The sequence below is a fragment of the Pristiophorus japonicus genome, chromosome 13 (genome assembly GCF_044704955.1).
Source record: "Pristiophorus japonicus isolate sPriJap1 chromosome 13, sPriJap1.hap1, whole genome shotgun sequence".
Classification (NCBI taxonomy): domain Eukaryota; kingdom Metazoa; phylum Chordata; class Chondrichthyes; family Pristiophoridae; genus Pristiophorus; species Pristiophorus japonicus.
In genome coordinates, this window is record NC_091989.1 from 193,229,484 (window position 1) to 193,257,465 (window position 27,982).

General features: G+C 47.1%; 1 protein-coding gene across 6 annotated transcripts in view; it reads left to right on the top strand.

Moving 5' to 3' along the window:
• The window catches only part of garre1 (granule associated Rac and RHOG effector 1), a 132,254-nt gene that overhangs the window by 20,719 nt on the left and 83,553 nt on the right, over nt 1-27,982 (top strand). For 3 of the 6 annotated variants that reach the window (XM_070898320.1, XM_070898316.1, XM_070898317.1), the window contains exon 2: nt 23,895-25,546. In XM_070898320.1, the coding sequence (XP_070754421.1) occupies nt 25,052-25,546 (495 nt within the window). In that variant the 5' untranslated portion in view covers nt 23,895-25,051. The remainder of the gene's footprint in view (nt 1-23,894; nt 25,547-27,982) is intronic. The other 3 variants (XM_070898318.1, XM_070898319.1, XM_070898321.1) reach the window with 3 other exon arrangements.

Here is a 27,982-nt window from a genome sequence, read left to right on the forward strand (position 1 = left end):
GTCCTCCTGGTCTTCAACACACTCTTCCTCAGGCGGCAGAAGGCTGCACTGGCGCACTGGAGGCGGTGTTGAATCTCCGCATCAATGTCTGCTTTTGTTGACGAGGCTCCCGAGGTGTGGGAAATGGTCCACGTTGTCCAGGGCCGCGCTGTGGATCTTGATGACTGGGAGGCAGTGCTGTGCGGCGAGGATAGGCTGGTGGAGGACCTTTGTCTTACGGATGTTTAGTGTAAGGCCCATGCTTTCATAGGCCTCCGTAAATACATTGACTATATTCCGGAATTCCGCCTCGGAATGTGCGCAGACGCAGGCGTCGTCCGCGTACTTTAATTCAACGAGAGGTTGGGTGATCTTGGACCTGGCCTGGAGGCAGCATTGGTTAAACAGCTTCCCACTGGTTCTGTAATTTAGTTCCACTCCAGCGGGGAGCTTGTTGACTGTGAGGTGGAGCATGACAGCGAGGAAGATTGAGAAGAGGGTTGGAACGATGACGCAGCCCTGTTTGACCCCGCTTCGGACGTGGATTGTGTCTGTGATGGATCTGTTGGTAAGGATCACGGCCTGCATGTCGTCGTGGAGCAGGCAAAGGATGTTGACAAACTCTTTTGGGGGCATCCGAAACGGAGGAGGACGCTCCATAGACCCTCTCGATTGACAGTGTCAAAAGCCTTTGTAAGGTTGAAGAAGGCCATGTATAAGGGCTGGTGCTACTCCCTGCATTTTTCCTGCAGCTGTCGCGCTGCAAAGATCATGTCCGTTGTTCCCAGTAGGGGATGAAATCCGCACTGCAACTCCGGGAGGAGGTCCTCGGCCACAGGGACAAGACGGTTGAGGAGAACTCTAGCGATAACTTTCCCAGTGGCTGATAGCAGGGAGATTCCCTTGTAGTTACCGCAGTCGGACTTGTCCCCCTTTTTAAAGATGGTCACGATCACTGCATCTCTGAGATCTCCCGGCATGCTCTCCTCCCTCCAGATGAGAGAGATGAGGTCATGTATCCGCGCCAACAGTGCCTCTCCACCATACTTTAGCGCTTCAGCAGGGATTCCATCCGCTCCCGTAGCCTTGTTATTCTTGAGCTGTTTTAATGGCTTTTCCTACTTCGCGCAACGTTGGGGTTTCACCGAGGTGGTGGCGGGTCGCATGCTGCGGGATGGAGTCGAGAATACTCGAGTCAAAGGCAGAGTCTCGATTGAGGAGATCTTCGAAGTGCTCCTTCCAGCGGGCTCTGACAGCCTTGGTGTCCTTGATGAGTGTTTCCCCGTTCTTGGCCAGCAGTGGGGTGGGGCCTTGGGAGTTTGGACCGTAGGTGGCCTTGACTGCGATGAAGAATCCTCGCATATCGTGGCTGTCAGCCAGTTGTTGTATCTCCTGTGCTTTCTCCATCCACCATCTGTTCTTTAGGTCCTGGGCTTTTTGTTGGACCCGAGCCTTGAGCCGTCTGTATTGTTGCTTTGTTGCTCCCGAGTTGGGTTGTTGCTTGAGGCTCAGAAATGCTCTGCGCTTGCAATCTATTAGTTCTTAGATGATCTGATCATTTTCATCAAACCAGTCCTTGTGTTTTCTGGTTGAGTGACCAAGTGTTTCTTCACAGGCACTGGTTATGGAGGCCTGGAGGGCAGACCAAGCGCTGTGGGCATTCAAAATCTCCGGGTCATCAAGGCACGCCAGGTTAGCTGTGAGGCACTGGCTGTATAGGGCTCTCTTAGGTGGGTCCTTAAGTGCCCCGGCGTTGACTTTTTTGCGGCACTGCTTCTGCTGTCCCCTCCTCTTTGGGGCTATGTTAATGTCGATGATAGATCGGATTAGGCGGTGGTCCGTCCAGCAGTCGTCGGCTCCTGTCTCGGCGCGGGTGATGCGCACATCCTTACGATCTCTGCTTGGAGGATGACACAGTCGAGCTGGTGCCAGTGTTTGGAGCGAGGGTGTTGCCATGATGCCTTGTATTTGTCCCTCTGGTGGAACAGGGTGTTGATGAGTTCATGTTCTAGACATTTTGTCAGGAGTAGGGTACCGCTGGAGTTGGCTTTCCCTACCCCCTCTCTGCCAATCATGTCTCCCCAGAGGGTTGTGTTGAAGTCAACTCGGAGGATCAATTTGTTGCCCACGGGGACGTGGGGCAAGGATGTTTCGAGGTTGGAATAAAAACCCTCTTTGATCTCATCCGTTGCATCGAGTGTTGGGGCGTACGCACTGGTGACTGAAGCATTGGTTCTGGGATAGGGTGAGTTGGAGAGTCATGAGACATTCATTAACCCAACAGGGAGTCTTTGAGGCGGTCGACCAGCTCATTTTTGATGGCGAAGCGAACTCTGTGAAGGCAGAGTTCTGCCTCTGATTTCCCTTTCCAGAAAAGGTGTAACCTCCACCTTGTTCCTTGAGCTGGCCTTCCCCTGCCCACTGGGTCTCGCTTAGGGCGGTGATGTTTATGTCAAAGCATCTAAGTTCCCGGGCAACTATGGCGGTGTGGCGTTCTGGCCTGTCACTGTTGGGGTTGTCCATGAGTGTCCTGACGTTCCAGGTCCCGAACTTCATGTTAACGAAGTGGAAGATGCCTGTGCGTGAGTACTTATAACGTGGGGTGGCCGCTGCACACCGGCAACCACAGGGGCTTACCTGAGCGAGGTCTTGGTCCAGTGGGAAGGGGGTCCAAGACATATGGAGACCTGGCACTGCTGTATGAGCCTAATTGCCTATGACGGGATGTTGGCCGAAAGCCCGGTGCCGAGTAGCGCCCTTGATGGTAGGTGGCCCGAGGCTTGGTTGGCTGAGGCAGGCGTTAGGAAGGTCAGTTGTCCGCTGGAGTTCCGATGGACGTTCAAAAGTTTCTTCCAAAGTTTTCCAAAGTTTTTCAAAAGAAAAATTCTCCAAGTTGTATAGAAACATAGAAACATAGAAACATAGAAAATAGGTGCAGGAGTAGGCCATTTGGCCCTTCGAGCCTGCACCACCATTCAATAAGATCATGGCTGATCATTCCCTCAGTACCCCTTTCCTGCTTTCTCTCCATACCCCTTGATCCCCTTAGCCGTAAGGGCCATATCTAACTCCCTCTTGAATATATCCAACGAACTGGCATCAACAACTCTCTGCGGCAGGGAATTCCAGAGGTTAACAACTCTCTGAGTGAAGAAGTTTCTTCTCATCTCAGTCCTAAATGGCCTACCCCTTATCCGAAGACTGTGTCCCCTGGTTCTGGACTTCCCCAACATCGGGAACATTCTACCCGCATCTAACCTGTCCCATCCCATCAGAATCTTGTATGTTTCTATGAGATCTCCTCTCATCCTTCTAAACTCCAATGTATAAAGGCCCAGTTGATCCAGTCTCTCCTCATATGTCAGTCCTGCCATCCCGGGAATCAGTCTGGTGAACCTTCGCTGCACCTCCTCAATACTCAATAGCAAGAATGTCCTTCCTCAGATTAGGAGACCAAAACTGAACACACAATTCCAGGTGAGGCCTCACCAATGCCCTGTACAACTGCAATAAGACCTCCCTGCTTCTATACTCAAATCCTCTAGCTATGAAGGCCAACATTCCATTTGCCGCCTTCACCGCCTGCTGTACCTGTATGCCAACTTTCAATGACTGATGAACCATGACACCCAGGTCTCGTTGCATCTCCCCTTTTCCTAATCTGCCGCTGTTCAGATAATATTCTGTCTTTGTGTTTTTGCCCCCAAAGTGGATAACCTCACATTTATCCACATTATACTGCATCTGCCATTCATTTGCTCGCTCACCTAACCTGTCTAAGTCACCCTGCAGTCTCCTAGTGTCCCCCTCACAGCTCACACCGCCACCCAGTTTAGTGTCGTCTGCAAAATTGGAGATATTACACTCAATTCCTTCATCTAAATCATTGATGTATATTGTAAAGAGCTTGGGTCCCAGCACTGAGCCCTGCGGCACTCCACTAGTCACTGCCTGCCATTTTGAAAAGGACCCGTTTATCACGACTCTCTGCTTCCTGTCTGCCAACCAGTTCTCTATCCATGTCAGTATATTACCCCCAATACCATGTGCTTTGATTTTGCACACCAATCTCTTGTGCGGGACCTTGTCAAAAGCCTTTTGAAAGTCCAAATACACCACATCCACTGGTTCTCCCTTATCCACTCTACTAGTTACATCCACAAAAAATTCCAGAAGATTTGTCAAGCATGATTTCCCCTTCATAAATCCATGCTGACTTGGACCAATCCTGTCACTGCTTTCCAAATGCGCTGCTATTTCATCTTTAATGATTGATTCCAACATTTTCACCACTACTGATACGCTAACTGGTCTATAATTACCCGTTTTCTCTCTCCCTCCTTTTTAAAAAGTGGTGTTACATTAGCTTCCCTCCAGTCTATAGGAACTGATCCAGAGTCAATAGACTGTTGGAAAATGATCACCAATGCATCCACTATTTCTGGGGCCACTTCCTTAAGTACTCTGGGATGCAGACTATCAGGCCCCAAGGATTTATCGGCCTTCAATCCCACCAATTTCCCTAACACAATTTCCCGCCTAATTAGGATATCCTTCAGTTCCTCCTTCTCACTAGACACTCTGTCCCTAGTACTTCCAGAAGGTTATTTGTGTCTTCCTTCGTGAACACAGGACCAAAGTATTTGTTCAATTGGTCTGCCATTTCTTTGTTCCCCGTTATAAATTCACCTGAATCCGACTGCAAGGTACCTACGTTTGTCTTCACTAATCTTTTTCTCTTCACATATCTATAGAAGCTTTTGTAGTCTATTTTTATGTTCCTGGCAAGCTTCTTCTCGTACTCTATTTTCCCCCTCTTAATTAAACCCTTCGTCGTCCTCTGCTGAATTCTAAATTTCTCCCAGTCCTCAGGTTTGTTGCTTTTTCTAGCCAATTTATATGCCTCTTCCTTGGATTTAACACTATCCTTAATTTCCCTTGTTAGCCATGCTTGAGCCACCTTCCCTGTTTTATTTTTACTCCAGACAGGGATGCACAATTGCTGAAGTTCATCCATGTGATCTTTAAATGTTTGCCATTGCCTATCCACTGTTAACCCTTTAAGTATCATTTGCCAGTCTATTCTAGCCAATTCACGCCTCAAACCATCGAAGTTACCTTTCCTTAAGTTTAGGACCCTAATTTCTGAATTAACTGTCACTCTCCATCTTAATAAAGAATTCTACCATGTTATTGTCACTCTTCCCCATGGGGCCTCGCACAACAAAATTGTAATTAGTCCTTTCTCATTACACATCACCCAGTCTAGGATGGCCAGCCCTCTAGTTGGTTCCTCGACATATTGGTCTAGAAAACCATCCCTAATACATTCCAGGAAATCCTCCTCCACCGCATTGCTACCAGTTTGGTTAGCCCAATCAATATGTAGATTAAAGTCACCCATGATGACTGCTGTACCTTTATTGCATGCATTCCTAATTTCTTGTTTAATGCTGTCCCCAACCTTACTACTACTGCTTGGTGGTCTGTATACAACTCCCACTAGCGTTTTCTGCCCCTTGGTATTCCGCAGCTCCACCCATACAGATTCCACATCATCCAAGCTAATGTCCTTTCTTACTGTTGCATTAATTTCCTCTTTAACCAGCAATGCCACCCCGCCTCCTTTTCCTTTCTGTCTATCCTTCTTAAATGTTGACTACCCCTGGATGTTGAGTTCCCAGACTTGGTCACCCTGGGGCCATGTCTCCGTGATGTCAATGACATCATACCTGTTACCTGCTATCTGCGCAGTTAATTTGTCCACCTTATTCCGAATACTCCTCGCATTGAGGCACAGAGCCTTCAGGCTTGTCTTTTTAACACACTTTGCCCCTTTAGAATTTTGGTGTAATGTGGCTCTTTTTGCTTTTTGCCTTAGGTTTCTCTGCCCTCCACTTTTACTTTTCTTCTTTCTATCTTTTGCTTCTGCCCCCATTCTACTTCCCTCTGTCTCCCTGCATAGGTTCCCATCCCCCTGCCATATTAGTTTAATTCCTCCCCAACAGCACTAGCAAGCACTCCCCCTAGGACATTGGTTCCGGTCTTGCCCAGGTGCAGACCGTCCGGTTTGTACTGGTCCCACCTCCCCCAGAACCGGTTCCAATGTCCCAGAAATTTGAATCCCTCCCTTGTGCACCACTCCTCAAGCCACGTATTTATCTGAGCTATCCTGCAATTCCTACTCTGACTAGCACGTGGCACTGGCACTGAGATTACTACTTTTGAGGTCCTACTTTTTAATTTAGCTCCTAGCTCCCTAAATTCATTTTGTAGGACCGCATACCGTTTTTTACCTATATCGTTGGTGTCTATATGCACCACGACAACTAGTTGTTCACCCTCCCTTTTCAGAATGCCTGCATCTGCTCCGAGACATCCTTGACCATTGCACCAGGGAGGCAACATACCATCCTGGAGTCTCGGTTGTGGCTGCAGATACGTCTATCTATTCCCTTTACAATTGAATCCCCTATCACTGTGGCTCTCCCACTCTTTTTCCTGCCCTCCTGTGTAGCAGATCCACCCAAGGTGCCATGAACTTGGCTGTTGCTGCACTCCCCTGATGAGTCATCCCCCTCAACAGTACCCAAAGCGGTGTATCTGTTTTGCAGGGGATGACCGCAGGGGACCCCTGCACAACCTTCCTTGCACTGTTCTTCCTGTTGATCACCCATTCCCGATCTGGCTGTGTACCCTTTACCTGCGGTAAGACCAGCTCACTAAACGTGCTATTGTCGTCATTCTCAGCATCGTGGATGCTCCAGAGTTCATCCACCCGCAGCTCCAGTGTCGCAATGCGGTCCGTCAGGAGCTGCAGGCGGATGCACTTCCCGCACACGTAGTTGTCGGGGACACCGGAAGCGTTCCTGACTTCCCACATAGTACAGGAGAAGCATACCACGTGTCCGAGCTGTCCTGCCATGACTTAACCCTTAGATAAACTTAAATTAGCAACAACAATGCTAAATGTTACTTACTGATATAGAAAAGAAAAAGAAAAACTACTTACCAATCACTTACCCCACTTGGCTGTGATGTCAGCTTTTGATTTTTTTCTACTTTCTTGCCACCCCGCTGCAGCTGCACAAGCTGGGCTCCTCGACGTCCTGTTCGCCTCTTGTAGGCCTCACCATGCTGCAGCTCCGCCTCCCTGACTCTATACTCGGCTCCTCGATGTCCTGCTCGCCTCTTGTAGGCCTCACCACGCTGCCGCTCTGCCCCCTGACTCCCTGCAGTTTAAAAGTTTAAAAAAATGTTCCCAAATTGTTTAAAAGCCTCTCAAGTTGATAAAAAGTTTAAAAGTAGATTAAAAGTTAGTAAAAGTTGATCAAAAGTCTAAAATCTAAGTGGGAGGCTGGCCGAAGGGACCCAGAGCGAGTCGCCGGGCTGGGCCGGCCAGCCGGAGGGACCTGGAGCGCAAGGCCGGGTCGATGTCGAGGCCTTACCCCCTCACCGCTAACGACCTAGGGCAGATACAGCCCGTCGTTGAGCCGGGCCGGCTGGCTGAAGAGACCCGGAGTGCGAGGCTGGGGTGGGCCTTCCGGCCGAAGGGACCCGGAGTACGAGGCTGGGCTGGGCCGGCTGACCGAAGGGACCCGGAGTGCGAGGCTGGGGTGGGCCCTCCGGCCGAAGGGACCCAGAGTGCATCATGGGCCAGGTCCTCCGGCCGAAGGGACCCGGAGTGCGAGGCTGGGCAGGGCCGGCTGGCCGAAGGGACCCGGAGTGCGAGGCTGGGGTGGGCCCTCCGGCCGAAGGGACCCGGAGTGCGAGGCTGGGGTGGGCCCTCCGGCCGAAGGGACCCGGAGTACGAGGCTGGGCTGGGCCGGCTGACCGAAGGGACCCGGAGTGCCAGGCTTGTGTCCCAAACAAGAACCTGTGGCATCGGCCTTTCACCGAGCGGGGCCCTCGGTAGCTGAGGGGCTTTTTCACAAACAGCAATGTGATAATGACCAAATGATCTGTTTTTGTTATATTGATTGAGGGCTAAATATTGGCCACGACACCGGGGATAACGTCCCTGCCCTTATTAAAAATAGTGCCGTAGGATCTTTTACGTCCACCTAAGAGAGCAGACGGAGCCTTAGTTTAACATCTCATCCGAAAGACGGTACTGGAGTGTCGGCCTAGATTCTTGTGCTCAAGTAACTGGGGTGGGATTTGAAGCCAAAACCTTCTGACTCAGGCGAGGCTACCCAGTGAGCCACGGCTGACGGGTTACAGTCTGCCTGAGCTGCTCATGCTGACTGAGAGGCAGCTGTTCTAAAACCTGCCCCTGCTCGGTATCGTGTGATCCTCTTTTGGAAGCGCAGCCTGACCAGCGTGTACATCGGGTGAGGATGAGATCAGGCTCAGCTGTGGAGACTGTTGTGGTTGAACAGCCGGTTGTCTAGAATGAAGCATGAAGAGTGGTAATCAGAGTTTGTGGAACTGAACCTCAACAAGAAGTTAATGACTCCTAGAGATGGAGAAGGCAGAAAAAAGAGTTGGTGAGAAGAAAGGTTTGGCTGGCTGCTTGGAGCTGTCAGTTGCACATGACCTGCAGTGATGCATCTTGTTTTCGTGTTTATTTTTGTATCATGCCATGAAAGAGCTAAAAGTCTGTCTAAAAGTAATGTTGCCCAGAACAGCACAGGAACTACAGGCAGATTTTACAGCATAGCTTTTCACACTGGGGCTCCTGGATCTGCGGGGGCGGCAGGGTCTGTGAACTCATTCGATTTCTGTCCGTTTCATCAGATTCCATTCTGTTTGTCTTCGACTGACTACACTGTTATTTCTGTTGTTGTATTACTAATAAAGCATTTGTTGCACTAACAGCACTGTGTTCCTTTGGATGGCTTACAATCTTCCGGAGGTTGGGACAGGAGCCCATCAATATATGCAAGGGAGTCCCGAGGAGTGTGAATATTTGCTGGCATGCTGTTCTTCCCCTCACGCTAGTTTGAGAACACGCAAATACTCGGGCTCAGTTTTAAATCTCAAAGTATTAATGTAAATTTTTGTTTAAAAAATGTCAGATCCTCGTGGAACACCAGCCTCCATTGGTTTTATATATATATATTCCTTTTAAAAATGCAAGCGAATCAATTAAACTTATCATCATCATAGGCAGTCCCTCGGAATCGAGGAAGACTTGCTTCCACTCCCAAAGTGAGTTCTCAGGTGACTGAACAGTCCAAATAGAGAGCCACAGACTCTGTCACAGGTGGGACAGACATTCGTCGAGGGAAGGTGTCGGTGGGGCTGGTTTGCCGCGCGCTCCTTCCGCTGTCTGCGCCTGACCTCTTCACGCTCTTTGCGTTGAGACTTTCTCCACCTCGGGCGGTCTTCGGCCAGGGACTCCCAGGTGTCAGTGGTGATGTCGCACTTTACCAGGGAGGCTTTGAGGGTGTCCTTGTAACGCTTCCGCTGCCCAGCTTTGGATCGTTTACCAGACGGAGCTCCGCATAAAGCATTTGCTTAGGGAGTCTCGTATCTGTCAACTGAAATTGCCGAGATGAATTGTAGAAGAGCTGATAAGCAAAATAGGGAGGTCACATATTACTTGGAAAATACAAATCTAAGGTGTAGAGGAACAAAGGGATCTGAGTACAAATATACAAATCATTAAAAATAGCAATACAGGTAAACAAGGCCATTAAAAAAGCAAACTAAGCACTTAGGGTTTATTTCTATAGGAATTGAATTGAAAAGTAGAGAAGTTATGCTAAACCGCTGTTGAGCCTTGGTTAGACCACACTTCGAGTACTGCATACAGTTCTGTTCGTCATATAAAAAGGATATAGAGGCACTGGAGAGGGTGCAAAGAAGATTTACATGGATGATACAAGGAAATTTGAGCATATACATATTGGGAAAGGATGAACAGGCTGGTTCTCTATCTAGAAAAGAGAAGGCTGAGGGGGAGACCTAACACAGGTCTTTAAAATTATGAAAGGTTTTAATAGAGTAGATACAGAGAGAGTATTTCCATTTGTGGGGAAGAGTAAAATTAGAGGCCATCAATATCAGATAGTCACCAAGAAATCAAATAGGGAATTCAGAAGGAACAACTTTACCCAGTGGTGAGAATGTGGAACACGCCACCACAGGGAGTGTTTGAAGCGAATAATATGGAGGCTAGATAAGTATATGAGGGAGAAAGGACTAGAGGGTTATTCTCATCCTTATTTTCTTATCCCTCCATGGCCTCACCCCTCCCTATCTCTGTAATCTCCTCCAGCCCCACAACCCCCGAGATGTCTGCGCTCCTCTAATTCTACCCCCTTGAGCATCCCTGATTATAATCGCTCCACCATTGGTGGCCGTGCCTTCTGTTGCCTGGGCCCCAAGCTCTGGAATTCCCTCCCTAAACCTCTCTGCCTCTTTCCCTCTCTTTCCTCCTTCAAGACTCTCCTTAAAACATACCTTTTTGACTAAGCTTTTGGTCACCTGCGCTAATTTCTACTTATGCAGCTCGGTGACAAATTTTTACTCCTGTGAAGCACCCTGGGACATTTCACTATGTTAAAGACACTATATAAATACAATATGTTGTTTTGCTGATAAGGGAATCCTTATGGGGAGCGGGCAGGGAAGTGGACCTGAATCCGTGATCAGATCAGCCATGTTCGTATTAAATGGCGGAGCAGGCTCGAGGGGCCTACTCCTGCTCCTATTTCTTATGTTCTTATGAGGAATTACAGGAGGAAGGTCGAATGGAGCATAAACGCTGGCATAAACTGTTTGGGCCAAATGGCCTGTTTCTGTGCTGTATATTCTGAGTAATCCTATGTATATCCACAGCGCCTTTCGCAACTTCATGACATTCTAAAGCACTTTACAGCCAATGAAGTACTTCTGAAGTGTAGTCACTGTTGTAATGTAGGAAATACGCAGCCAATTTGCACACAGCAAGCTCCCACATGTGATAATGACCAGATTGTCTGCTTTTTAGGGATGTTGGTTGAGGGATAAATATTGGCCAGGGCACTAGGGAGAACTCCCCTGCTCCCCTTCGAAATAGTGCGGTAGGATCCTTTATGCCCACCTGTTAGAGCAGACGGGGTCTCGGTTTAATATCTCATCTGAAAGACGGCACAGCACTGGAGTGTCTGCCTAGATTTTCGGACTCGGGCGAGGTCCTGAGCCATAGCTGACACGTGAGCATTGTAGGGAAGTGCTGGATAAGGTGGTAATCTGAAATGTTTCATCAATGTAAGTGTTGCTTCGTGTAATCTCCAGTCTCACTGCCGGTTGTTTTTAGTTCTTGACATCTTGTACTGACCCTGCTCTCTGCTAACCTCAGTAGCAACACTTGACCGCCAATAGAGCAGGGCAGTGGGACTGACTGGATTGTTCTTCGAAAGAGCCGGCACAGACTCAATGGGCCGAGTGGCGGCCTCCTGAGCTGTATGATTCCAATACTTCCGAACAGAGAATGGGAAATGCCGACGAGCATCAAGTTGCAGTTCGGTGTCAGTATTGTCGAGTGTGAGCACAGCTGAACTGCTGATGTGGTGTTCCGAGGACTGATGCTGGAAATACAATGGGGGAATAGGCAACGCTGTACATGTTTCAACGCAGGTGGCGTGGGTGGCTGTGAGTGAGCAAATGGCTCTGTGGGTGAGGTAAGCATTTTGTAAATTCTCTCAATGACTCAAACTAATGTGCCTTTTGAGTACAGGGGTGTGTTCTACTACATTTTGTGTTTCTGTTGAATGTTACTGTTTTAAAAAAAGACTGAACTTGCTTTTAATGTATGTATTGATGAATATCCTTTTTATTTATTTTTGTAAGTCAACTTTTGATGCAGAATAATCTTGCACTTGATAAATGTGTCTGTGTTTTAAAAGAAATGGGTGTTCTCTCCGATGGGTTTATTTATTGGAATGCTAGAAGTGACTTTTTAGAACCTGGTTTAATTTAATTTGAAATGCCTTGTGAAGCAATCTCAGTTGTTGCTGTAAGCATGATCTGTTCTCTACTTGCTGTAGACTTTATCTTTTGCCGTCTGGTCTGTGTTCTGTGAAATTTCAAATAAATTTACATGGAAAAAAGTTAAGGAAAATGCGCAATTTGGAAAGTGTCTCAATAAATCCACTTGAAGCTGTCGGAATGAGTTATTGTGGCGGGGTTGCACTTTATTGGGTTCAGCGGTCTGCCCTCTGCTTCTGCCTGATGGTTTATTGTGCATTGGTCAGCAGGCTTCCCTTGTGTTACACTGGAACACAATATGTAAGTGGGCAGAACAGTGGCAGATGACATAATGCAGACAGGTGTAGAATACTGCACACAGCAGGGTAAATGAGCAAGTAATGTACTCCATGAATGGTACTGGAATAGCAAGGAGGAAATTGAGCGATGTCTTGAAAAAGAAAAACTTGCATTTATACAGTGCCTTTCAGTGGGATCTTGCTGTGCGCATGTTAGTTGACACTCGCATGCATCATCCGCACTGAGTCCTGCTGCCTTCCCACTTCATTCATTCAAGGCCCCCTCGTGTCTCCCCCCCCCAACCCACCCCCTCAGATCTCCCCATCACCTCCAAACCCCCACGTGTTTCCCCGTCACACCCCCCCCTTCCTACGTGTCTCCCCGTCATCCCCCCGGGGCACGAGGAATGGGGCAATAAGTGTTGCCTTGACGGTGTCATAGACATCCCAAGAGCAAAATTAGAAGAAATGTTCAAGTAACGTATTGTGTGCTGGGGGTGTTTGGGGCATACGCTTATATAAATGCAAGCTCTTATCGCTAATGGCCAGTCTGAGATTGAACTTTCCACGTGACTGCTCCAGGGTGCACGAGGTTGTGTCGTCACATTGTGCACTAATGGGCTCGCTTGTGCTTTCTGTTGAATTGATGCAGTGGCACTCTGGGATTTAGTTGCAAGAACATTGTGTATGTTTGATAGAATTGTACTGTTTGAAGATCAGAAGGCAAAGTTCAGGATGACTCATTGGAATTCCTTTCTAGCAGTGTATTTATAGGAGAAATTAGCTTCTAAACAAAATGGTCACACTGAGGAGCTCAAGTTATTAAATGGCGTGGACTATAAAAGTTGTGTTGTAGATTTAACTGACAGAGGCAACCACTGTTCTGTTCAAGTTGGCCTGGATTTATTGAGAACGAAAAGCAAAGCTCGGTGCCTTCATTCCGAAACAAGCCTTGTAAGTTGCCCAGGCTGTTAGAAGTGAACTGATCAGCTGTGTGGAGTATTAAGTTCTGCCTTATTTTAATTCCTCTATATACAGCGGTCTCTAAAGGCAGATTTAAATAGTTAAATCAAAATAGAACGGTAGGATTAGCTGGTTGCTAGATACCAGGCTGCGGTGGAAATCTTCATTTAAAATCAAACTTTACTGTGCGTTGTACTGCGGTTCAAACCTGTAGGGCTTTTTGTGTTGTGGGATTAACATTGGTGGTCCTTTGTTTCTGTAATTTTCATGTACTGCAAGACTGAGCCCAGATTATTTATGGGTTGGTGGGGAGAGGAAAGAAAAATTGCCATGGTGGATTTCCTTGTAAGATTTGGTCACCCACATGACCTTGCCCCTTTCCTGTGTCAAATAAAAGTGTCTTTCGTGCCCCCAAAAATTGAACAGGGCCGAAGGGCTGAATGGCCTGCTCTTGTGTTCTTTCCCAGTTACAGCTGTAGTTCATTTTCACAATTGCTGCTGATTTCTACTCTGTGTTCGAGGCTTGCAGCTCGTCTGCTCCTGTCCTGCTGGTGGAGGTGAGGGGAAGGGAGATGGAAAGGATGGTATACGAGTGCCCTGGCTTCAAGCGCCATTCCAGGTTCAGTGAGGTTTCCACTGATGGCAGATGGCAGTCATCCAGAGGAATTACATGGCATCCTCTGATTTATCTTGGAGACGTGCAGGGCCTTTTGAGTCAGGTTGGCTGAGGTGATTCTATAGGAATGAGTTTGTGCGAGATTGAGTCCAAAGATTCAGATGGCATTGGACTCCGCACCTGGGGTGCTGTCTGAACTGGTTTAGGTCTGATTAGGCCCAAGTCTGAAATTCCCTCCCTAAGCCTCTCCTCTCTGCCTTGCTACTTCTCTCTTCTCCTTTAAGGCCCTTCTTAAAACCTACTAATTCGACTAAGTGTTTGGTCACCTACTCTAATCAACGTTCCCGCGAAGCAGTGGTCTGGAGGTCCCGCACAGCCCACTCACTGGCTTCTCAATGCCACAAACCACACACAAGCGAAAATTTGAATAGGCTGTGCAGCCTGTTAAAGGGGACCGCGCACCCCCAAAAAATGACGGGACATTAATCCTAATGTCTCCTTCTTTGGCTCGGTGTCAGATTTTGTTAATCGCTCCTGTGAAGAGTTTTGGGACATTTTACTATGTTAAAGGCGTTCTATAAATGCAAGTTGCAGTTGATTAGCGACCTGAAGCAACAGTAGTTGGGCCAGCATTGGCAGAGAGCAGCTTGATCGAGGTGAAACCATCTGGAGACGTCTTTTCTGATCAAAATGTTGTTGGGTCTGACTGGCAGCATCTTCGTGTTCTTCCTCTGCCTGCTGTGGAAAGATCCTCTCAGTACCAAGGAACAAAGAAAAGGGCGCGGGTATCTGGAAAAACTCTCACGCCCTTCGCACGTACATCCATGTGGCCAGTTTGAGTGATTGATGGAGCCTGTTAATGTGTGTGAGGTGGACTGCCCTGGATATTTCATAGAATCATAGAAATTTACGGCATGGAAGGAGGCCATTCGGCCCATCGTGTCCGCGCCGGTTGAAAAAGAGCTATCCCGCCTAATCCCACTTTCCAGCTCTTGGTCTGTAGTCCTGTAGGTTACAGTAGTTCAAGTGCACATCGAAGTACTGTTTAAATGCAATGAGGGTTTCTGTCTCTACCTTTCAGGCAGTGAGTTCCAAACCCCCACCACTCTCGGTGAAAAAAGTTATCCAACTCCCCTCTAATCCTTCAACCAATTACTTTAAATCTATGCCCCCTGGTTGTTGACCCCTCTGCTAAGGAAATAGGTCCTTCCTATCCACTCTATCTAGGCCCCTCATAATTTTATACACCTTAATTAAATACCCCATCAACCTCCTCTGTTCCAAAGAAAACAACTCCAGCCTATCCAATCTTTCCTCATAGTTAAAATTCTCCTGTCCTGGCAACATCCTCATAAATCGCCTCTGTACCTTCTCTCTAGTGCAAATTACTCTTCTCTTTCCCCCCCCCCCCCCCCCCCCCCCCGCCACCTCATGACAAATTGTCTTGTCTCGGCTTGGTGTCTTACCGTTGGTGGTCTCTGAGGTGGGAACCAAATGACCTAGGTGTAGGAGTTTAGTGTAATAAAATGGTGTGTTAACTGCGCTGTTTCATTGATGCAGCCATTGTGCCAGACTGCAAAAGAAGGTTTTGTATATTTGATGGGATTGAACTCTTTCAATATCAGAAGGAAAGTCTCAGAGTGACTCACTGGAATTCCTTTCAAACTAGTTAGAGAGTATTTATAGTGTTGTTGACCTTCTGAGAAAGTTGCAAACGGAGAACAATGTACCCTGCAAGGCAAAAGTGCGCTCATTGTCAAAGGAACGCTAGCTACCATATGATCTGATGCGTAAGTCACCTCTTCCTGTTACTTATGTCTGCTTTTACAGCGTGGCTACTTTTATAGGAGTTCTGATCCGTATTTTACTACATCAAGAATTTTGTCAGCAGAATTTCTGTCTTCCTCAACCACTGTTTTAGCATCATAGAATATTGCAGCATCGAAAGAGGCCATTTGGCCCATCGTGCCTGTGCCAGTTCTCTGGAAGAGCGATCCAATTATTCCCACTCTTTTCTCGTAGCCCTGTAATTTTCTCCCCATAACTAAACCTTTTTCATATAATTTGACTGTCAGTGGCCTGTAAAGTTAATTCTTTGCATAGAATTACATTACATAGTATTTAAAGCACAGAAACAGGCCATTCGGCCCAACAGGTCCATAACGGTGTTTATGCTCCACTCGAGCTTCATCTCACCCCATCAACATATCCCTCTATTCCTTTCTCTCTCATGGACTTATCCAGCTTCCCCTTAAATGAATCTATGCTATTCTCCTTAACCACTCCCTGTGGTAGCGAGTTCCACATTCTCGCCACTCTCTGGGTAAAGAGGTTTGTCCTAAATTCACTATTGGATTTATTGGTAACTATCTTGTATTAATGGCCCCTAGTTCTGGTCTCCCCCGCAAGTGGAAACATCTTCTCTACGTCTACCCTATCAAACCCTTTCACAATATTAAAGACCTCTATCGGGTCACCCCTCAGCCTTTTTTTCTAGAGAAAAGATCCCCAGCCTGTTGAGTCATAGAAACATAGAAAATAGGTGCAGGAGCAGGCCATTCAGCCCTTCTAGCCTGCACCGCCATTCAATGAGTTCATGGCTGAACATGAAACTTCAGTACCCCCTTCCTGCTTTCTCGCCATAACCCTTGATCCCCCGAGTAGTAAGGACTTCATCTAACTCCCTTTTGAATATATTTAGTGAATTGGCCTCAACTACTTTCTGTGGTAGAGAATTCCACAGGTTCACCACTCTCTGGGTGAAGAAGTTTCTCCTTATCTCGGTCCTAAATGGCTTACCCCTTATCCTCAGACTGTGACCCCTGGTTCTGGACTTCCCCAACATTGGGAACATTCTTTCTGCATCTAACCTGTCTAAACCCGTCAGAATTTTAAACGTTTCTATGAGGTCCCCTCTCATTCTTCTGAACTCTTTCCTGATAGTTATAATCTTTCATTTCTGGTATCATCCTTGTTAATCATTTTTGCACTTTCTCCAGTGCTTCTGTATCCCTTTTCTAATAGGGAGACCAGAACTGTTCACTGTTCGAAATGTGGTCGGACCAAGGTTCGATACAAGTTTAACATAACTTCTCTGCTTTCAATTTAAGGCATTGTTAACCTGTATTACTACTTTTAATTTGTGATTCTTCTCCGACGTGCCGCCCATCTGTTGATACGGATTCTTTTCCCTCAATTTGGTTCAGCGAATTCATTGAGTCGAACACCGTAGCTGCTTACAACAAAGCAGACTTTATTAATTGTTTCACCGGCCGGGACTTATCAGAATGAAGGAACGCTCTCCCTCAGAGTGTGCCCACTTCCCTCGGACAAGTCCCGTTACAATGTAGGGTCGCAACGGTTATACACTTTCAGTACGTGATACAATTGAGAGACATTCAGTTCACCCTATCCTTTGTGATCCCTCCTTCCCTTTGTCCACTCATTAGCCGATACCTGGCCTTCCTTGCCCAATTAAATACGGGCAGGTGGTTACAGCAACTGTTTTTCACAAAGAGCTTTCTCACACATTGCACAGAGAGTTTTCTCACACATTGCTTGTAAATGTTGCACAGCAAGCTCCCACAAACAGCAATGTGATAATGACCAGATAATCTGTTTTTGTTGTATTGATTGAGGGATAAATATTAGTCAGGACACCGGGGAGAACTCCCCTGCTCCTCTTCGAAATAGTGCCATGAGATCTTTTAGGTCCACCTGAGAGGGCAGACGGGGCCTCGGTTTAACAGCTCATCCGAGAGAAGGCACCTTCAACAGTGCAGCACTCCCTTAGTCCTGCACTGGAGCGTCTGCCTGGATTTTGTGCTCAATTTTCTGGAGTGGGACTTGAAGCCACAACCTTCCGACTCAGAGGCAAGAGTGCTGCCCACTGAGCCACGGCTGATACCAACCAGGTCATCCATTGTAATACCGACTGATAATATAACCGAGTTGTTTCGCAGCTTTGTACATTCACTTCCAGAATATCGATATTTTTAGAAATTTACATTTCTTATTTTTGCTGGAATGTGGAGGTTCCTGAATGACACTGTGAAATTGCAGATTCTGTTAAAATTTTCAACAACTTGCACTCATCACCCCTCATACTTGCTGACTGACATTGGCTCCCAGTCCGGCAACGCTTTGATTTTCAAATCTTTCCATGGCCCTCGCGCCTCCCTATCTCTGTAACCTCCTCCAGCCTGAGCTGCTGCTGTAAAGGCCGCCTAACATGGTCTGCGGCACAATCATCATCATTCACTTGCAAGAACTTTGTCGGGCAATGAGCATCGTGCCAAGTTCCCTTCTTTCCTTCCCCAACATTGAGGAATTTGCACAGGTCAGGCCGTTTGCCAAGAGCTGCTGAAGCTGCAGTCAGTTCCTCGTCACTGGTGGAATGTCTTTATTTGAAGTTTAAAACCTCCGTCAGAGTCCCAACAAGACCAAGGGCTGCTACCGCCTGTTTATATTTGCAATTCACTACTTGTTTTCTCTCCTTCGTTGTGCTGGAGACTCCCAGCTGGACCCATGGGTCTTGCTGTGAAAAATGAGCCCGTTTGCATCATGAACCATGACCTCATGCCCTCGAGCTGCTGAGCTGACAGTGAAGCCTAACTGGTGCAGCCTGTGATAACATTATTGGGTGGGTGGCTGAGAGATTAAATCTCTTGGTGCAGCCCAGGTCATTTGTGTGTGTGTGTGTGCGTGTGTGTACGCGCACGCGCACAGAGACTTGCTACTGTACTGGGCAGAGAATTGCTTTGTGACTTGATCCTTTTCTCCACCTGGCCCAGTGTTGTCACCAGAAGGAAAAAAGAACATGCCTTTATATCATGCCTTATGTCGCTTAGCACATCACAATGGAATTACCCTGAAGTGAAGATGCTTCTGTAGGCAGACATTTTTGCCGTCACACAAACCGTATTGAAGTGAGTGGCCGCTTTGCCTGTTTTTTGGTGGAAGGATGTTGAGCAGGGCATCGGGGGATCTCGCTGCTCTTCAATAGTGTCTCTGGATCTTTTGTGTCCACCTGAACCGCAGGAAGAGGCAGATGGGGTCTCTGTTTAACACATCATTCGAAGGGCAGCACCTTCGACAAGGTGGCACTCCCTCAATACTGTGTTCAAGTGCCTCTGACTCTGGTGAGCATGCTGCTGGCTTAGGGTATTGGCAGCACTACGCTTTAGGAAAAGTGACATTTAAACTCAAGTGCTTTAATACTGTGCTGTGTATGCTTCTCTTAATTCGTCACCTCAAACTGCTCCCACTGTTACACAGCTCAAAATGCTCAAACTGGGATATAAGTCGATTGTTCACCGACAGAACGACACAGGATTTGCAGCAGTACGGAAAGCTAACAGGGTCTTGGGAGGTAGAGCCAGAGCATAGATTCTAAAAGGCACTAATGAGGCTGTATAAAGCACTGGGGTACTGTGTACAGTTCTGAGATCTGCTTACATCGAGGATATCCAGGCATTCGAGGCACTACAGGAAATGGCGACTAAACCTCTACCTAGCTTTGCAGATTCTGAGCTAGAAACAGAAATTGAAAGCCTGTTATTGTTTACTGTGAGGAGGCTTGGGTTAAAATTCTTCACATCGAATCCTGGTATGTTCAAGTTTGCCACAAACACTAGACGCAGGCTACACAAAAGGAAGGAAAGAACTTGCATTATATAGTGCTTTTCATGATCTCAGGATGTCTCAAAGCACTTTGCAGGCAATTTGTGTACAGCAATGTGATCACCAGATAATCTGTTGTAGTGATGTTGATTGGACAAGACACCGGAGAGAACTCCCCTGCTCTTCTTTGAAACAGTGCCATGGGATCTTTTACCTCTACCTGAGAGAGCAGACATTAAACGTCTCATCCGAAAGATGGTACATCCGGCAGTGCAGACACAGACCCAGGTTTGGAAGGAAGGTGCATGGACAGTTCAGATTTCATGGATTTATACGGAAGGTAGTGAGGTTGTTGATCGGACTGTCCCGGGAAGTGAGCGCGGGCAGGTCGTGTGGGAAAATGTATGGAACAGTTGGAGAGTTATATGAGGGAGATGTGAATAGTGCTTTGGGATCAGCCACAGAACTGCAATGTTATCTAGCCATGGAGTCTCCTGCGTGATGATAATTCTTGGAAAATGTTGCAGCAGCGTGTGAAGTTAATGCCTTGTATGTTAAGTTTCCTGATTGTCACTTAGATGCTTGTTGTGATAGAAAATACAGTGGTTACTGTGCAGTCACCCCTTCAAGCACAACAGTGACCATACTTCAGAATAGAGTACGAGAGGAAACTTGCAGGAAACATTAAGACGGACTGCAAAAGTTTCTATCGATATGTAAAGAGAAAAAGGTGAGTAAAGACAAACGTAGGTCCCCTGCAGTCAGAATCAGGGGAAGTCATAATGGGGAACAAAGAAATGGCAGACCAATTGAACAAGTACTTTGGTTCGGTATTCACTAAGGAGGACACAAACAACCTTCCAGATATAAAAGGGGTCAGAGGGTCTAGTAAGAAGGAGGAACTGAGGGAAATCCTTATTAGTCGGGAAATTGTGTTGGGGAAATTGATGGGATATAAGGCCGATAAATCCCCAGGGCCTGATGGACTGCATCCCAGAGTACTTAAGGAGGTGGCCTTGGAAATAGCGGATGCATTGACAGTCATTTTCCAACATTCCATTGACTCTGGATCAGTTCCTATGGAGTGGAGGATAGCCAATGTAACCCCACTTTTTAAAAAAGGAGGGAGAGAGAAAACAGGGAATTATAGACCGGTCAGCCTGACATCAGTAGTGGGTAAAATGATGGAATCAATTATTAAGGATGTCATAGCAGCGCATTTGGAAAGAGGTGACATGATAGGTCCAAGTCAGCATGGATTTGTGAAAGGAAAATCATGCTTGACAAATCTTCTGGAATTTTTTGAGGATGTTTCCAGTAGAGTGGACACGGGAGAACCAGTTGATGTGGTATATTTGGACTTTCAGAAGGCTTTCGACAAGGTCCCACATAAGAGATTAATATGCAAAGTTAAAGCACATGGGATTGGGGGTAGTGTGCTGACATGGATTGAGAACTGGTTGTCAGACAGGAAGCAAAGAGTAGGAGTAAATGGGTACTTTTCAGAATGGCAGGCAGTGACTAGTGGGGTACCGCAAGGTTCTGTGCTGGGGCTCCAGCTGTTTACATTGTACATTAATGATTTGGACGAGGGGATTAAATGTAGTATCTCCAAATTTGCGGATGACACTAAGTTGGGTGGCAGTGTGAGCTGCGAGGAGGATGCTATGAGGCTGCAGAGTGACTTGGATAGGTTAGGTGAGTGGGCAAATGCATGACAGATGAAGTATAATGTGGATAAATGTGAGGTTATCCACTTTGGTGGTAAAAAGAGAGAGACAGACTATTATCTGAATGGTGACAGATTAGGAAAAGGGGAGGTGCAATGAGACCTGGGTGTCATGGTACATCAGTCATTGAAGGTTGGCATGCAGGTACAGCAGGCGGTTAAGAAAGCAAATGGCATGTTGGCATTCATAGCGAGGGGATTTGAGTACAGGGGCAGGGAGGTATTGCTACAGTTGTACAGGGCCTTGGTGAGGCCACACCTGGAGTATTGTGTACAGTTCTGGTCTAACTTGAGGAAGGACATTCTTGCTATTGAAGGGAGTGCAGCGAAGGTTCACCAGACTGATTCCCGGGATGGCGGGACTGACATATCAAGAAAGACTGGATCAACTGGGCTTGTATTCACTGGAGTTCAGAAGAATGAGAGGGGACCTCATAGAAACGTTTAAAATTCTGACGGGTTTAGACAGGTTGGATGCAGGAAGAATGTTCCCAATGTTGGGGAAGTCCAGAACCAGGGGTCACAGTCTAAGGATAAGGGGTAAGCCATTTAGGACTGAGATGAGGAGAAACTTATTCACCCAGATAGTGGTGAACCTGTGGAATTCTCTACCACAGAAAGTTGTTGAGGCCAATTCACTAAATATATTCAAAAAGGAGTTGGATATAGTCCTTACTACTCGGGGGATCAAGGGGTATGGCGAGAAAGCAGGAATGGGGTACTGAGGTTGCATGTTCAGCCATGAACTCATTGAATGGCGGTGCAGGCTCGAAGGGCCGAATGGCCTACTCCTGCACCTATTTTCTATGTTTCTAGAAGTACTACATTGACTGTGAAGCGCTTTGGAACACCGAGATCATGAAAGACGCTATATAAATATGAGTAGTGCTGTCAGCCTCACTGTAGAACTCTCCATACAGTGGAAATGTAATTAAAAACAATAATGTTACCATGACTTCAAGCACCCTGCTGTGGATGAAGTTTGAGATGTATGTATGTTCCTGAGACTGCTCCAACTCCTACACTATCTCCAGATTTCTGAAACTCTGTTGGAACTTTCACGAGGAAATGCATAGATTTAAGGTAAAAACCTGTTTGAGTAGTAATACTACAAGATGTAATGTTAATTTTTCAGGACTTCGGTCTTGAGTACTGAGTATTATTACCGCTCATGCACGCTCCGTGCTCTCCCCTCGCGCACTCACATTCTCTATTGATTGTTGTGTTGTTTGTTGAAATTGAATTGTGCGGGTTGGAGAGAGAGGGAGAGCGAGAGCAAAGGACTTTGGCAATCCCATCTACTTATAGGACACTCTTCCCCAGGTTGCGATGCGAGTGGGTAAAGTTACTGGCTGGTTTGTTGTTGAGCCACAAAGTCCTGCAGGCTCGCTCTCCGGCCTGTGCTCAGTTAGCTGATCTCAGCTGTAGGCTGTAGCTGGGACGCTACAATTGACTGCAAGTCCCTGTCTGATAACTGCCCCGTGTGTATGTCTGGTAAGGACAGGCGCCAGCTTGGCTATGATATCTTTCAAAATGCCTTTTATGTTCGGCAGCACCTCCCAAACCCACGACCTCTACCACCTAGAAGGACAAGGGCAGCAGGCGCATGGGAAGACCACCACCTGCAAGTTCCTCTCCAAGTCACACACCATCCTGACTTGGAAATATATCGGCCGTTCCTTCATCGTCGCTGGGTCACAATCCTGGAACTCCCTCCCTAGCAGCACTGTGGGAGCACCTTCACCACACGGACTGCAGCGGTTCAAGAAGGCGGCTCACCACTACCTTCTTGAGGGCAATTAGGGATGGGCAATAAATGTCGGCCTTGCCAGCGACACCCATATACAGAGAATGGAGAATAAAATACATGATAATTGGCCACTTTGGCAAGCTATCAGAGGCAGCGAGGCTCGTGGAACCACCTCAGGAGAGGAGGGGAAAGTATTGAGGAAATAAAGGTACTGGCAAAGGTATTCAAATTCTGTGTGGGAAAAATAGTGAAGCTCTCTGCACCGCATCACCGCAAAGGATGGAAGGCTAAATCTTCTGTTACATGACCGCATGGGTGTCGGGGGAGTGACCTCTAGCTGAGCTCTCCTGAATTTATTTAGTAATGTGCCGTTGGTATTCCTGCTATCTGTGATGGGCCCAGAATTCAATGCTTGTGCAGAGCTGACTGCCATTCTGGCCAGTGCGCGTGTACTGAGTAATGATGTCTGCACGTGGTGTCATGATGCCACCCATTCAAGTATGCTGCTGCACCAGTGTTCACGAGCCCCAACTAGACTAGTAGCAGTCTGGAAGACCCAGTGGAATACTAGTCTTCCTCACAGCATATTGTATAACATTTATGTGGCTACTGGTTGGTTGGGGGAGACGGTGGGGGTGGGAGAGGACCAGAGCTTCAGGATTAAAAGCAACTTAAACGTTGAAGTCCAATATTGAACTTTATGAATAAGGGATCATTTTACATAGAATTACATAACAGGTCATTCGGTGTAACTGGTTCGTGGCCTTGTTTATATGAGTCTCCTCCCACCCCTCTTCCTCTCGCCCATTAACTTACCCTTCTATTCCTTTCTCCCTCATGTGTTTATCTAGCTGCCCCTTTGGTCTATGGATTTGGCATAATTTGAAAAATTAAAGTTGAAATGGCCAGTTGGTTTCCCCTTCTGCCCCTTCCCCCGAACAGCGCCTAGTTACAATCTCAGGAGACGCTTAAAGCTAGAATTTTAACTTCCTCGCAGCAAATGTACTGTTTGGATTGATTTCTCTTTCTTTATTGCAGGAAATGACCTAGAGGCCTTAGCAATACGTTAATGCTCTCCTGCTTCAGACTGCAAAGGAGTGCATAATCAATCTGGGAGCACCACTTGTTTCCGCTGTCGATCTCAAACTACCTCAGCAAGCATAAAAGCCCAACACGTATGACGGGAGGACGAGGCAGCCTGTGAAATCTACTGGAGTCGCAGCAACTCGAGAGTTTCTGTTTGTGTTAAGGTTGAAACACTACATCCAAGTGAACTACGATTGACCGACTGGATCTGTCAAAAATTCTTTGAAGAACTTGAACTGAACACGGGACAGAAGTAATGCGGACGGCTTTAAGTAATAGTCCAAGCACTGAGTAGCTAATATTTTAAGTTTAACTTCGCTGTTGATCAGTGTCTTCGTCCATTTTTTTGTAGGTCTGCTGATTTTGATTTTTTTTTTAGTGTTCGCTTTGTAGAGGTGTTTCCGCTTCTGTGTGTTGGAGCGAGCCAGAGTGTTCATCAGCATCACACAATTCGAAACAAAAAGACAGTAGTGCTAATCCCACTGGTCAGCGGATTGCCATTCATTCTGGGTCTGCGCGCTCTCTTTCACCTCCCCGCCCCTGTTTCCTTTCAGGGAGTGAAATGGCACTGACTCCTCCAACTGGCCGCTGCGGCTGGTTTGATTGTAATCACGGGGATAGCGTGAGGCTTTGCTAGACCCTGCCAAGTGTAGCCTCGCTGTGTAGCTCTTCTCTGGAAAGTCGGACCCGCTGGTGAAGGTGCAGGGGTCGGAGACAGAGCACCGGTGACCAGTTCTGAAAAGCTCCTGGGCTCCTTTTTTTAATTATTATCTCTCCGCACTTGATGGGCTGCAGCAGGGCTGCACCGAGCACCGAAGACTAGTATAGTTGACCCACTCAGCTACCATCTCCTGGGCTGACGGACGGTGTGTGTGTGTGTGTGTGTGTGTGTGTGTGTGTGTGCGTGTGTGTGTGTGTGAAAAATGCTTGCCTTCAGGCATGCTCCAGAGCTAAAATTATGCACGTGACACTCAACTCTTTTGCAGAATTTTCCGCGTTCAAAGTTGTTTGAAAGGTTTGACCGGAAGAAAATTGCTACCTTGATAAGACTTTTTACATAAAACCAAACCCAAGGAAAGGACGGACCCACGGAGAGAGCACTGTCACTTATGTATTGTTGCAGTGCTCAGGAAAATAAAATGGACTACAAGCGGCGGTTTCTGCTCGGCGGGTCCAAGCAGAAAGGGCAGCAACACCAGCAGTACCCAATGCCTGAGCTAGGCAGGACCCTGAGCGCACCCATGGCATCCACCGCCGCCACCTCACCTTCGCTGGCACCCAGTACCCCCGCCAGCTGCCCCAGCCCCGTGTCCCCCACCACCCAGATCGCCGACATCCAGCAGGGAATCTCCAAATACCTGGATGCACTAAACGTCTTCTGCCGAGCCAGCACCCTCCTCACGGACCTCTTCAGCAGCGTTTTTCGACATTCGCATTATTCCAAAGCAGCTATGCAACTGAAAGACGTGCAGGTACATGTCATGGAGGCAGCAAGCAGACTCACGGCAGCAATAAAGCCCGAAATTGCCAAAATGCTGATGGAACTGAGTGCAGGGACAGCAAACTTCAAAGATCAGAATGACTTTAGTCTTCAAGATATCGAGGTAAGGAAACTGTCCGAGTTTCTTGTTTAACTGGGACTTGTCATCATAGACCTAGAACTATTAAAAATACCAACAACTAGGATTGTTTCCAACTCTTTATATTTTTGTCAAGTAAAGGCTTTCTCTAAAGAGCATGTTAGGGTGAACTGGTTTACAGGAATTATTGCCCTCAATAGTGTGGTGGAGCTGTGAACATGCACATTTGAAATGGTGTGATTACTGACTCAGCCTGAATTGGAAAGGAAGACTTGTATTTCTGTAGCGCCTTTCAGCACCTCAGGATGTCCTAAGAGCTTTACAGACAATGAAGTACTTTTTGAAGTGCAGTCGCTATTGTAATGTGGCAGCCAATTTGCGCACAGCAAGCTCCCACAAACATCAGTGAAATAAATGACCAGATGATCTGTTTTTAGTGATGTTGGTTGAGGGATAAATATTGACCAGGACTCCGGAGATAATGCCGCTGCTGCTCTTCAAAACAGTGCCATGGAATCTTTTGTGTCCACCTGAGAAAGCGGGCGGGGCCTCAGTTTAACATCTCATCCAAAAGATGGCACCTCTGACAGTGCAGCACTCCCTTAGCACTAGAGAGTCAGCCTAGATTTTGTGCTCAATTGTCTAGAGTGGGGCTTGAGCCCACAAACTTCTGACTTTGAGGTGAGCGTGCTACCATCTGAGCCATGGCTGGCTTTTATAAAGTTGGAACTTTGTCGAGAATGTAGTGGTGTCTGAGCTACATGGGTCTTGGGTTTGATCCTTAGTCTATGCTGGCTGTCATCCAGGGTGGTAGTTGGTGGGCTGCTGTTGGCCTCAGCACCCTTGAATCAGAGAGCGTAAAATTGCCCATGTTTCTGCTTCTGCTGTGTACTCCGTGATCCATGCCGAAAGTGTACCTGTGGCCCAGGTGATTGGGTTTAGCTGTAATGTCCTCTTACGGTTCGGTAGGTTGCAGCGTGCACTGTTCAGGCTGTGATGAGCTATTGTGAGGAGCGGTGGTACAGGAATGGTCTGTGAAACTATACAGAAGCTAAGGCTTGACGTCCTTCAGGTGAAGATTCTGAATGGGGCGGGATGGAATTGATGAGAGAAGGATTGAAACACTGATTAGCGGGGGAGGGTGGGCAAGAGGGTGGTCCAGGGGGACATTCGGTAGGTGAACGATTCTCTTTCTAGACCTGCTGTGTAATTGGGTGGTTAGTGATCAGTGTTGTGACATTCACATGGTTATTGATTTGCTTTACATCTTCTTATTCCATCCCTTTCTTTGCCCTGCTTGTTTCACAGTTGATCAGTGGTAGAATCGGATGTAACCTGGCCATTCTCTTCGCAGTTCAATAAGTAATAGCAGAATGTGTTGGAGATGCTGAGAGGATGTTTCCCCTCGTGAGGGAATCTATAAATAGGGGGCATAGATTCAGATTAAGGGGTCGCCCTTTTAAGATGGAAATGAGGAGGAATTCCTTCTCTGAGGTCGTGAATCTTTGGAATTCTCTACCCCAGAGAGCTGTGGAGGTTGGGTCATTGAATAAATTTAAGGTGGAGATAGACAGATTTTTGAACTATTGGGGAGTCGAGGATTATGGAGAGCGGGCAGGAAAGTGGAGTTGAGGCCAAGATCAAATCAGCCATGATCGTATTAAATGGCGGAGCAGGCTCGAAGGGCTGAATGGCCTACTCCTGCTCCTATCTCTTATGCTCTTATACACAACAAGCCAGTGAAAAGACAAGTTTCACGACACTGATCCAGTTCCCTACCCAAAATTCTATTATTTTCTCTCGACATACCGAAGGGCTAGCTGTCTATTTCCAACACATCTTGTTTCAGATTTGTGTTTTTTAAATGTCCGACATGTTCAATCTTTATCTTTTTTGAAGTTTGTACACAAACAACCACTTATAAATTTCCTTTTATCCCTGTGCGCCTCTCTCCCTCACTCAATTCCAAACAGCCAACAACAACTTGTATTTATATAGCATCTTTAACATAGTAAAACATCCCAAGGCGCTTCACAGGAGTGTTACCAGACAACATTTAACACCCAGCCATGTGAGGAGCTGTTGGGGCAGGTGACCAGAAGCTTGGTTAAAGAGGTAGGTTTTAAGGAGTGATTTAAAGGAGGGGGTAGAGGTAGTGAGGTGGCGCAGGGTGGGGGGGGGACGTAGAGAGGTTTAGGGAGGGAATTCCAGAGCTTGGAGCCTAGACAGCCGCCAATGATGGAGTGATGGGAATCGCAGATATGCAAGGGGCCAGAATTGGAGGAATGCAGAGTCCATCCAATCGGAATCTATTGGCTTCATCATTTGAAAGACCATGGTCATCTCCCAAGTCTGTTTTTCCAGTGAAGAAAGCAGTGTGTCCATGCACACTGAATGCCAACTGAAGAATTCTATCCACCTACCTTAAATTCAGCGTGATTAGTTCACAGAATATTTACA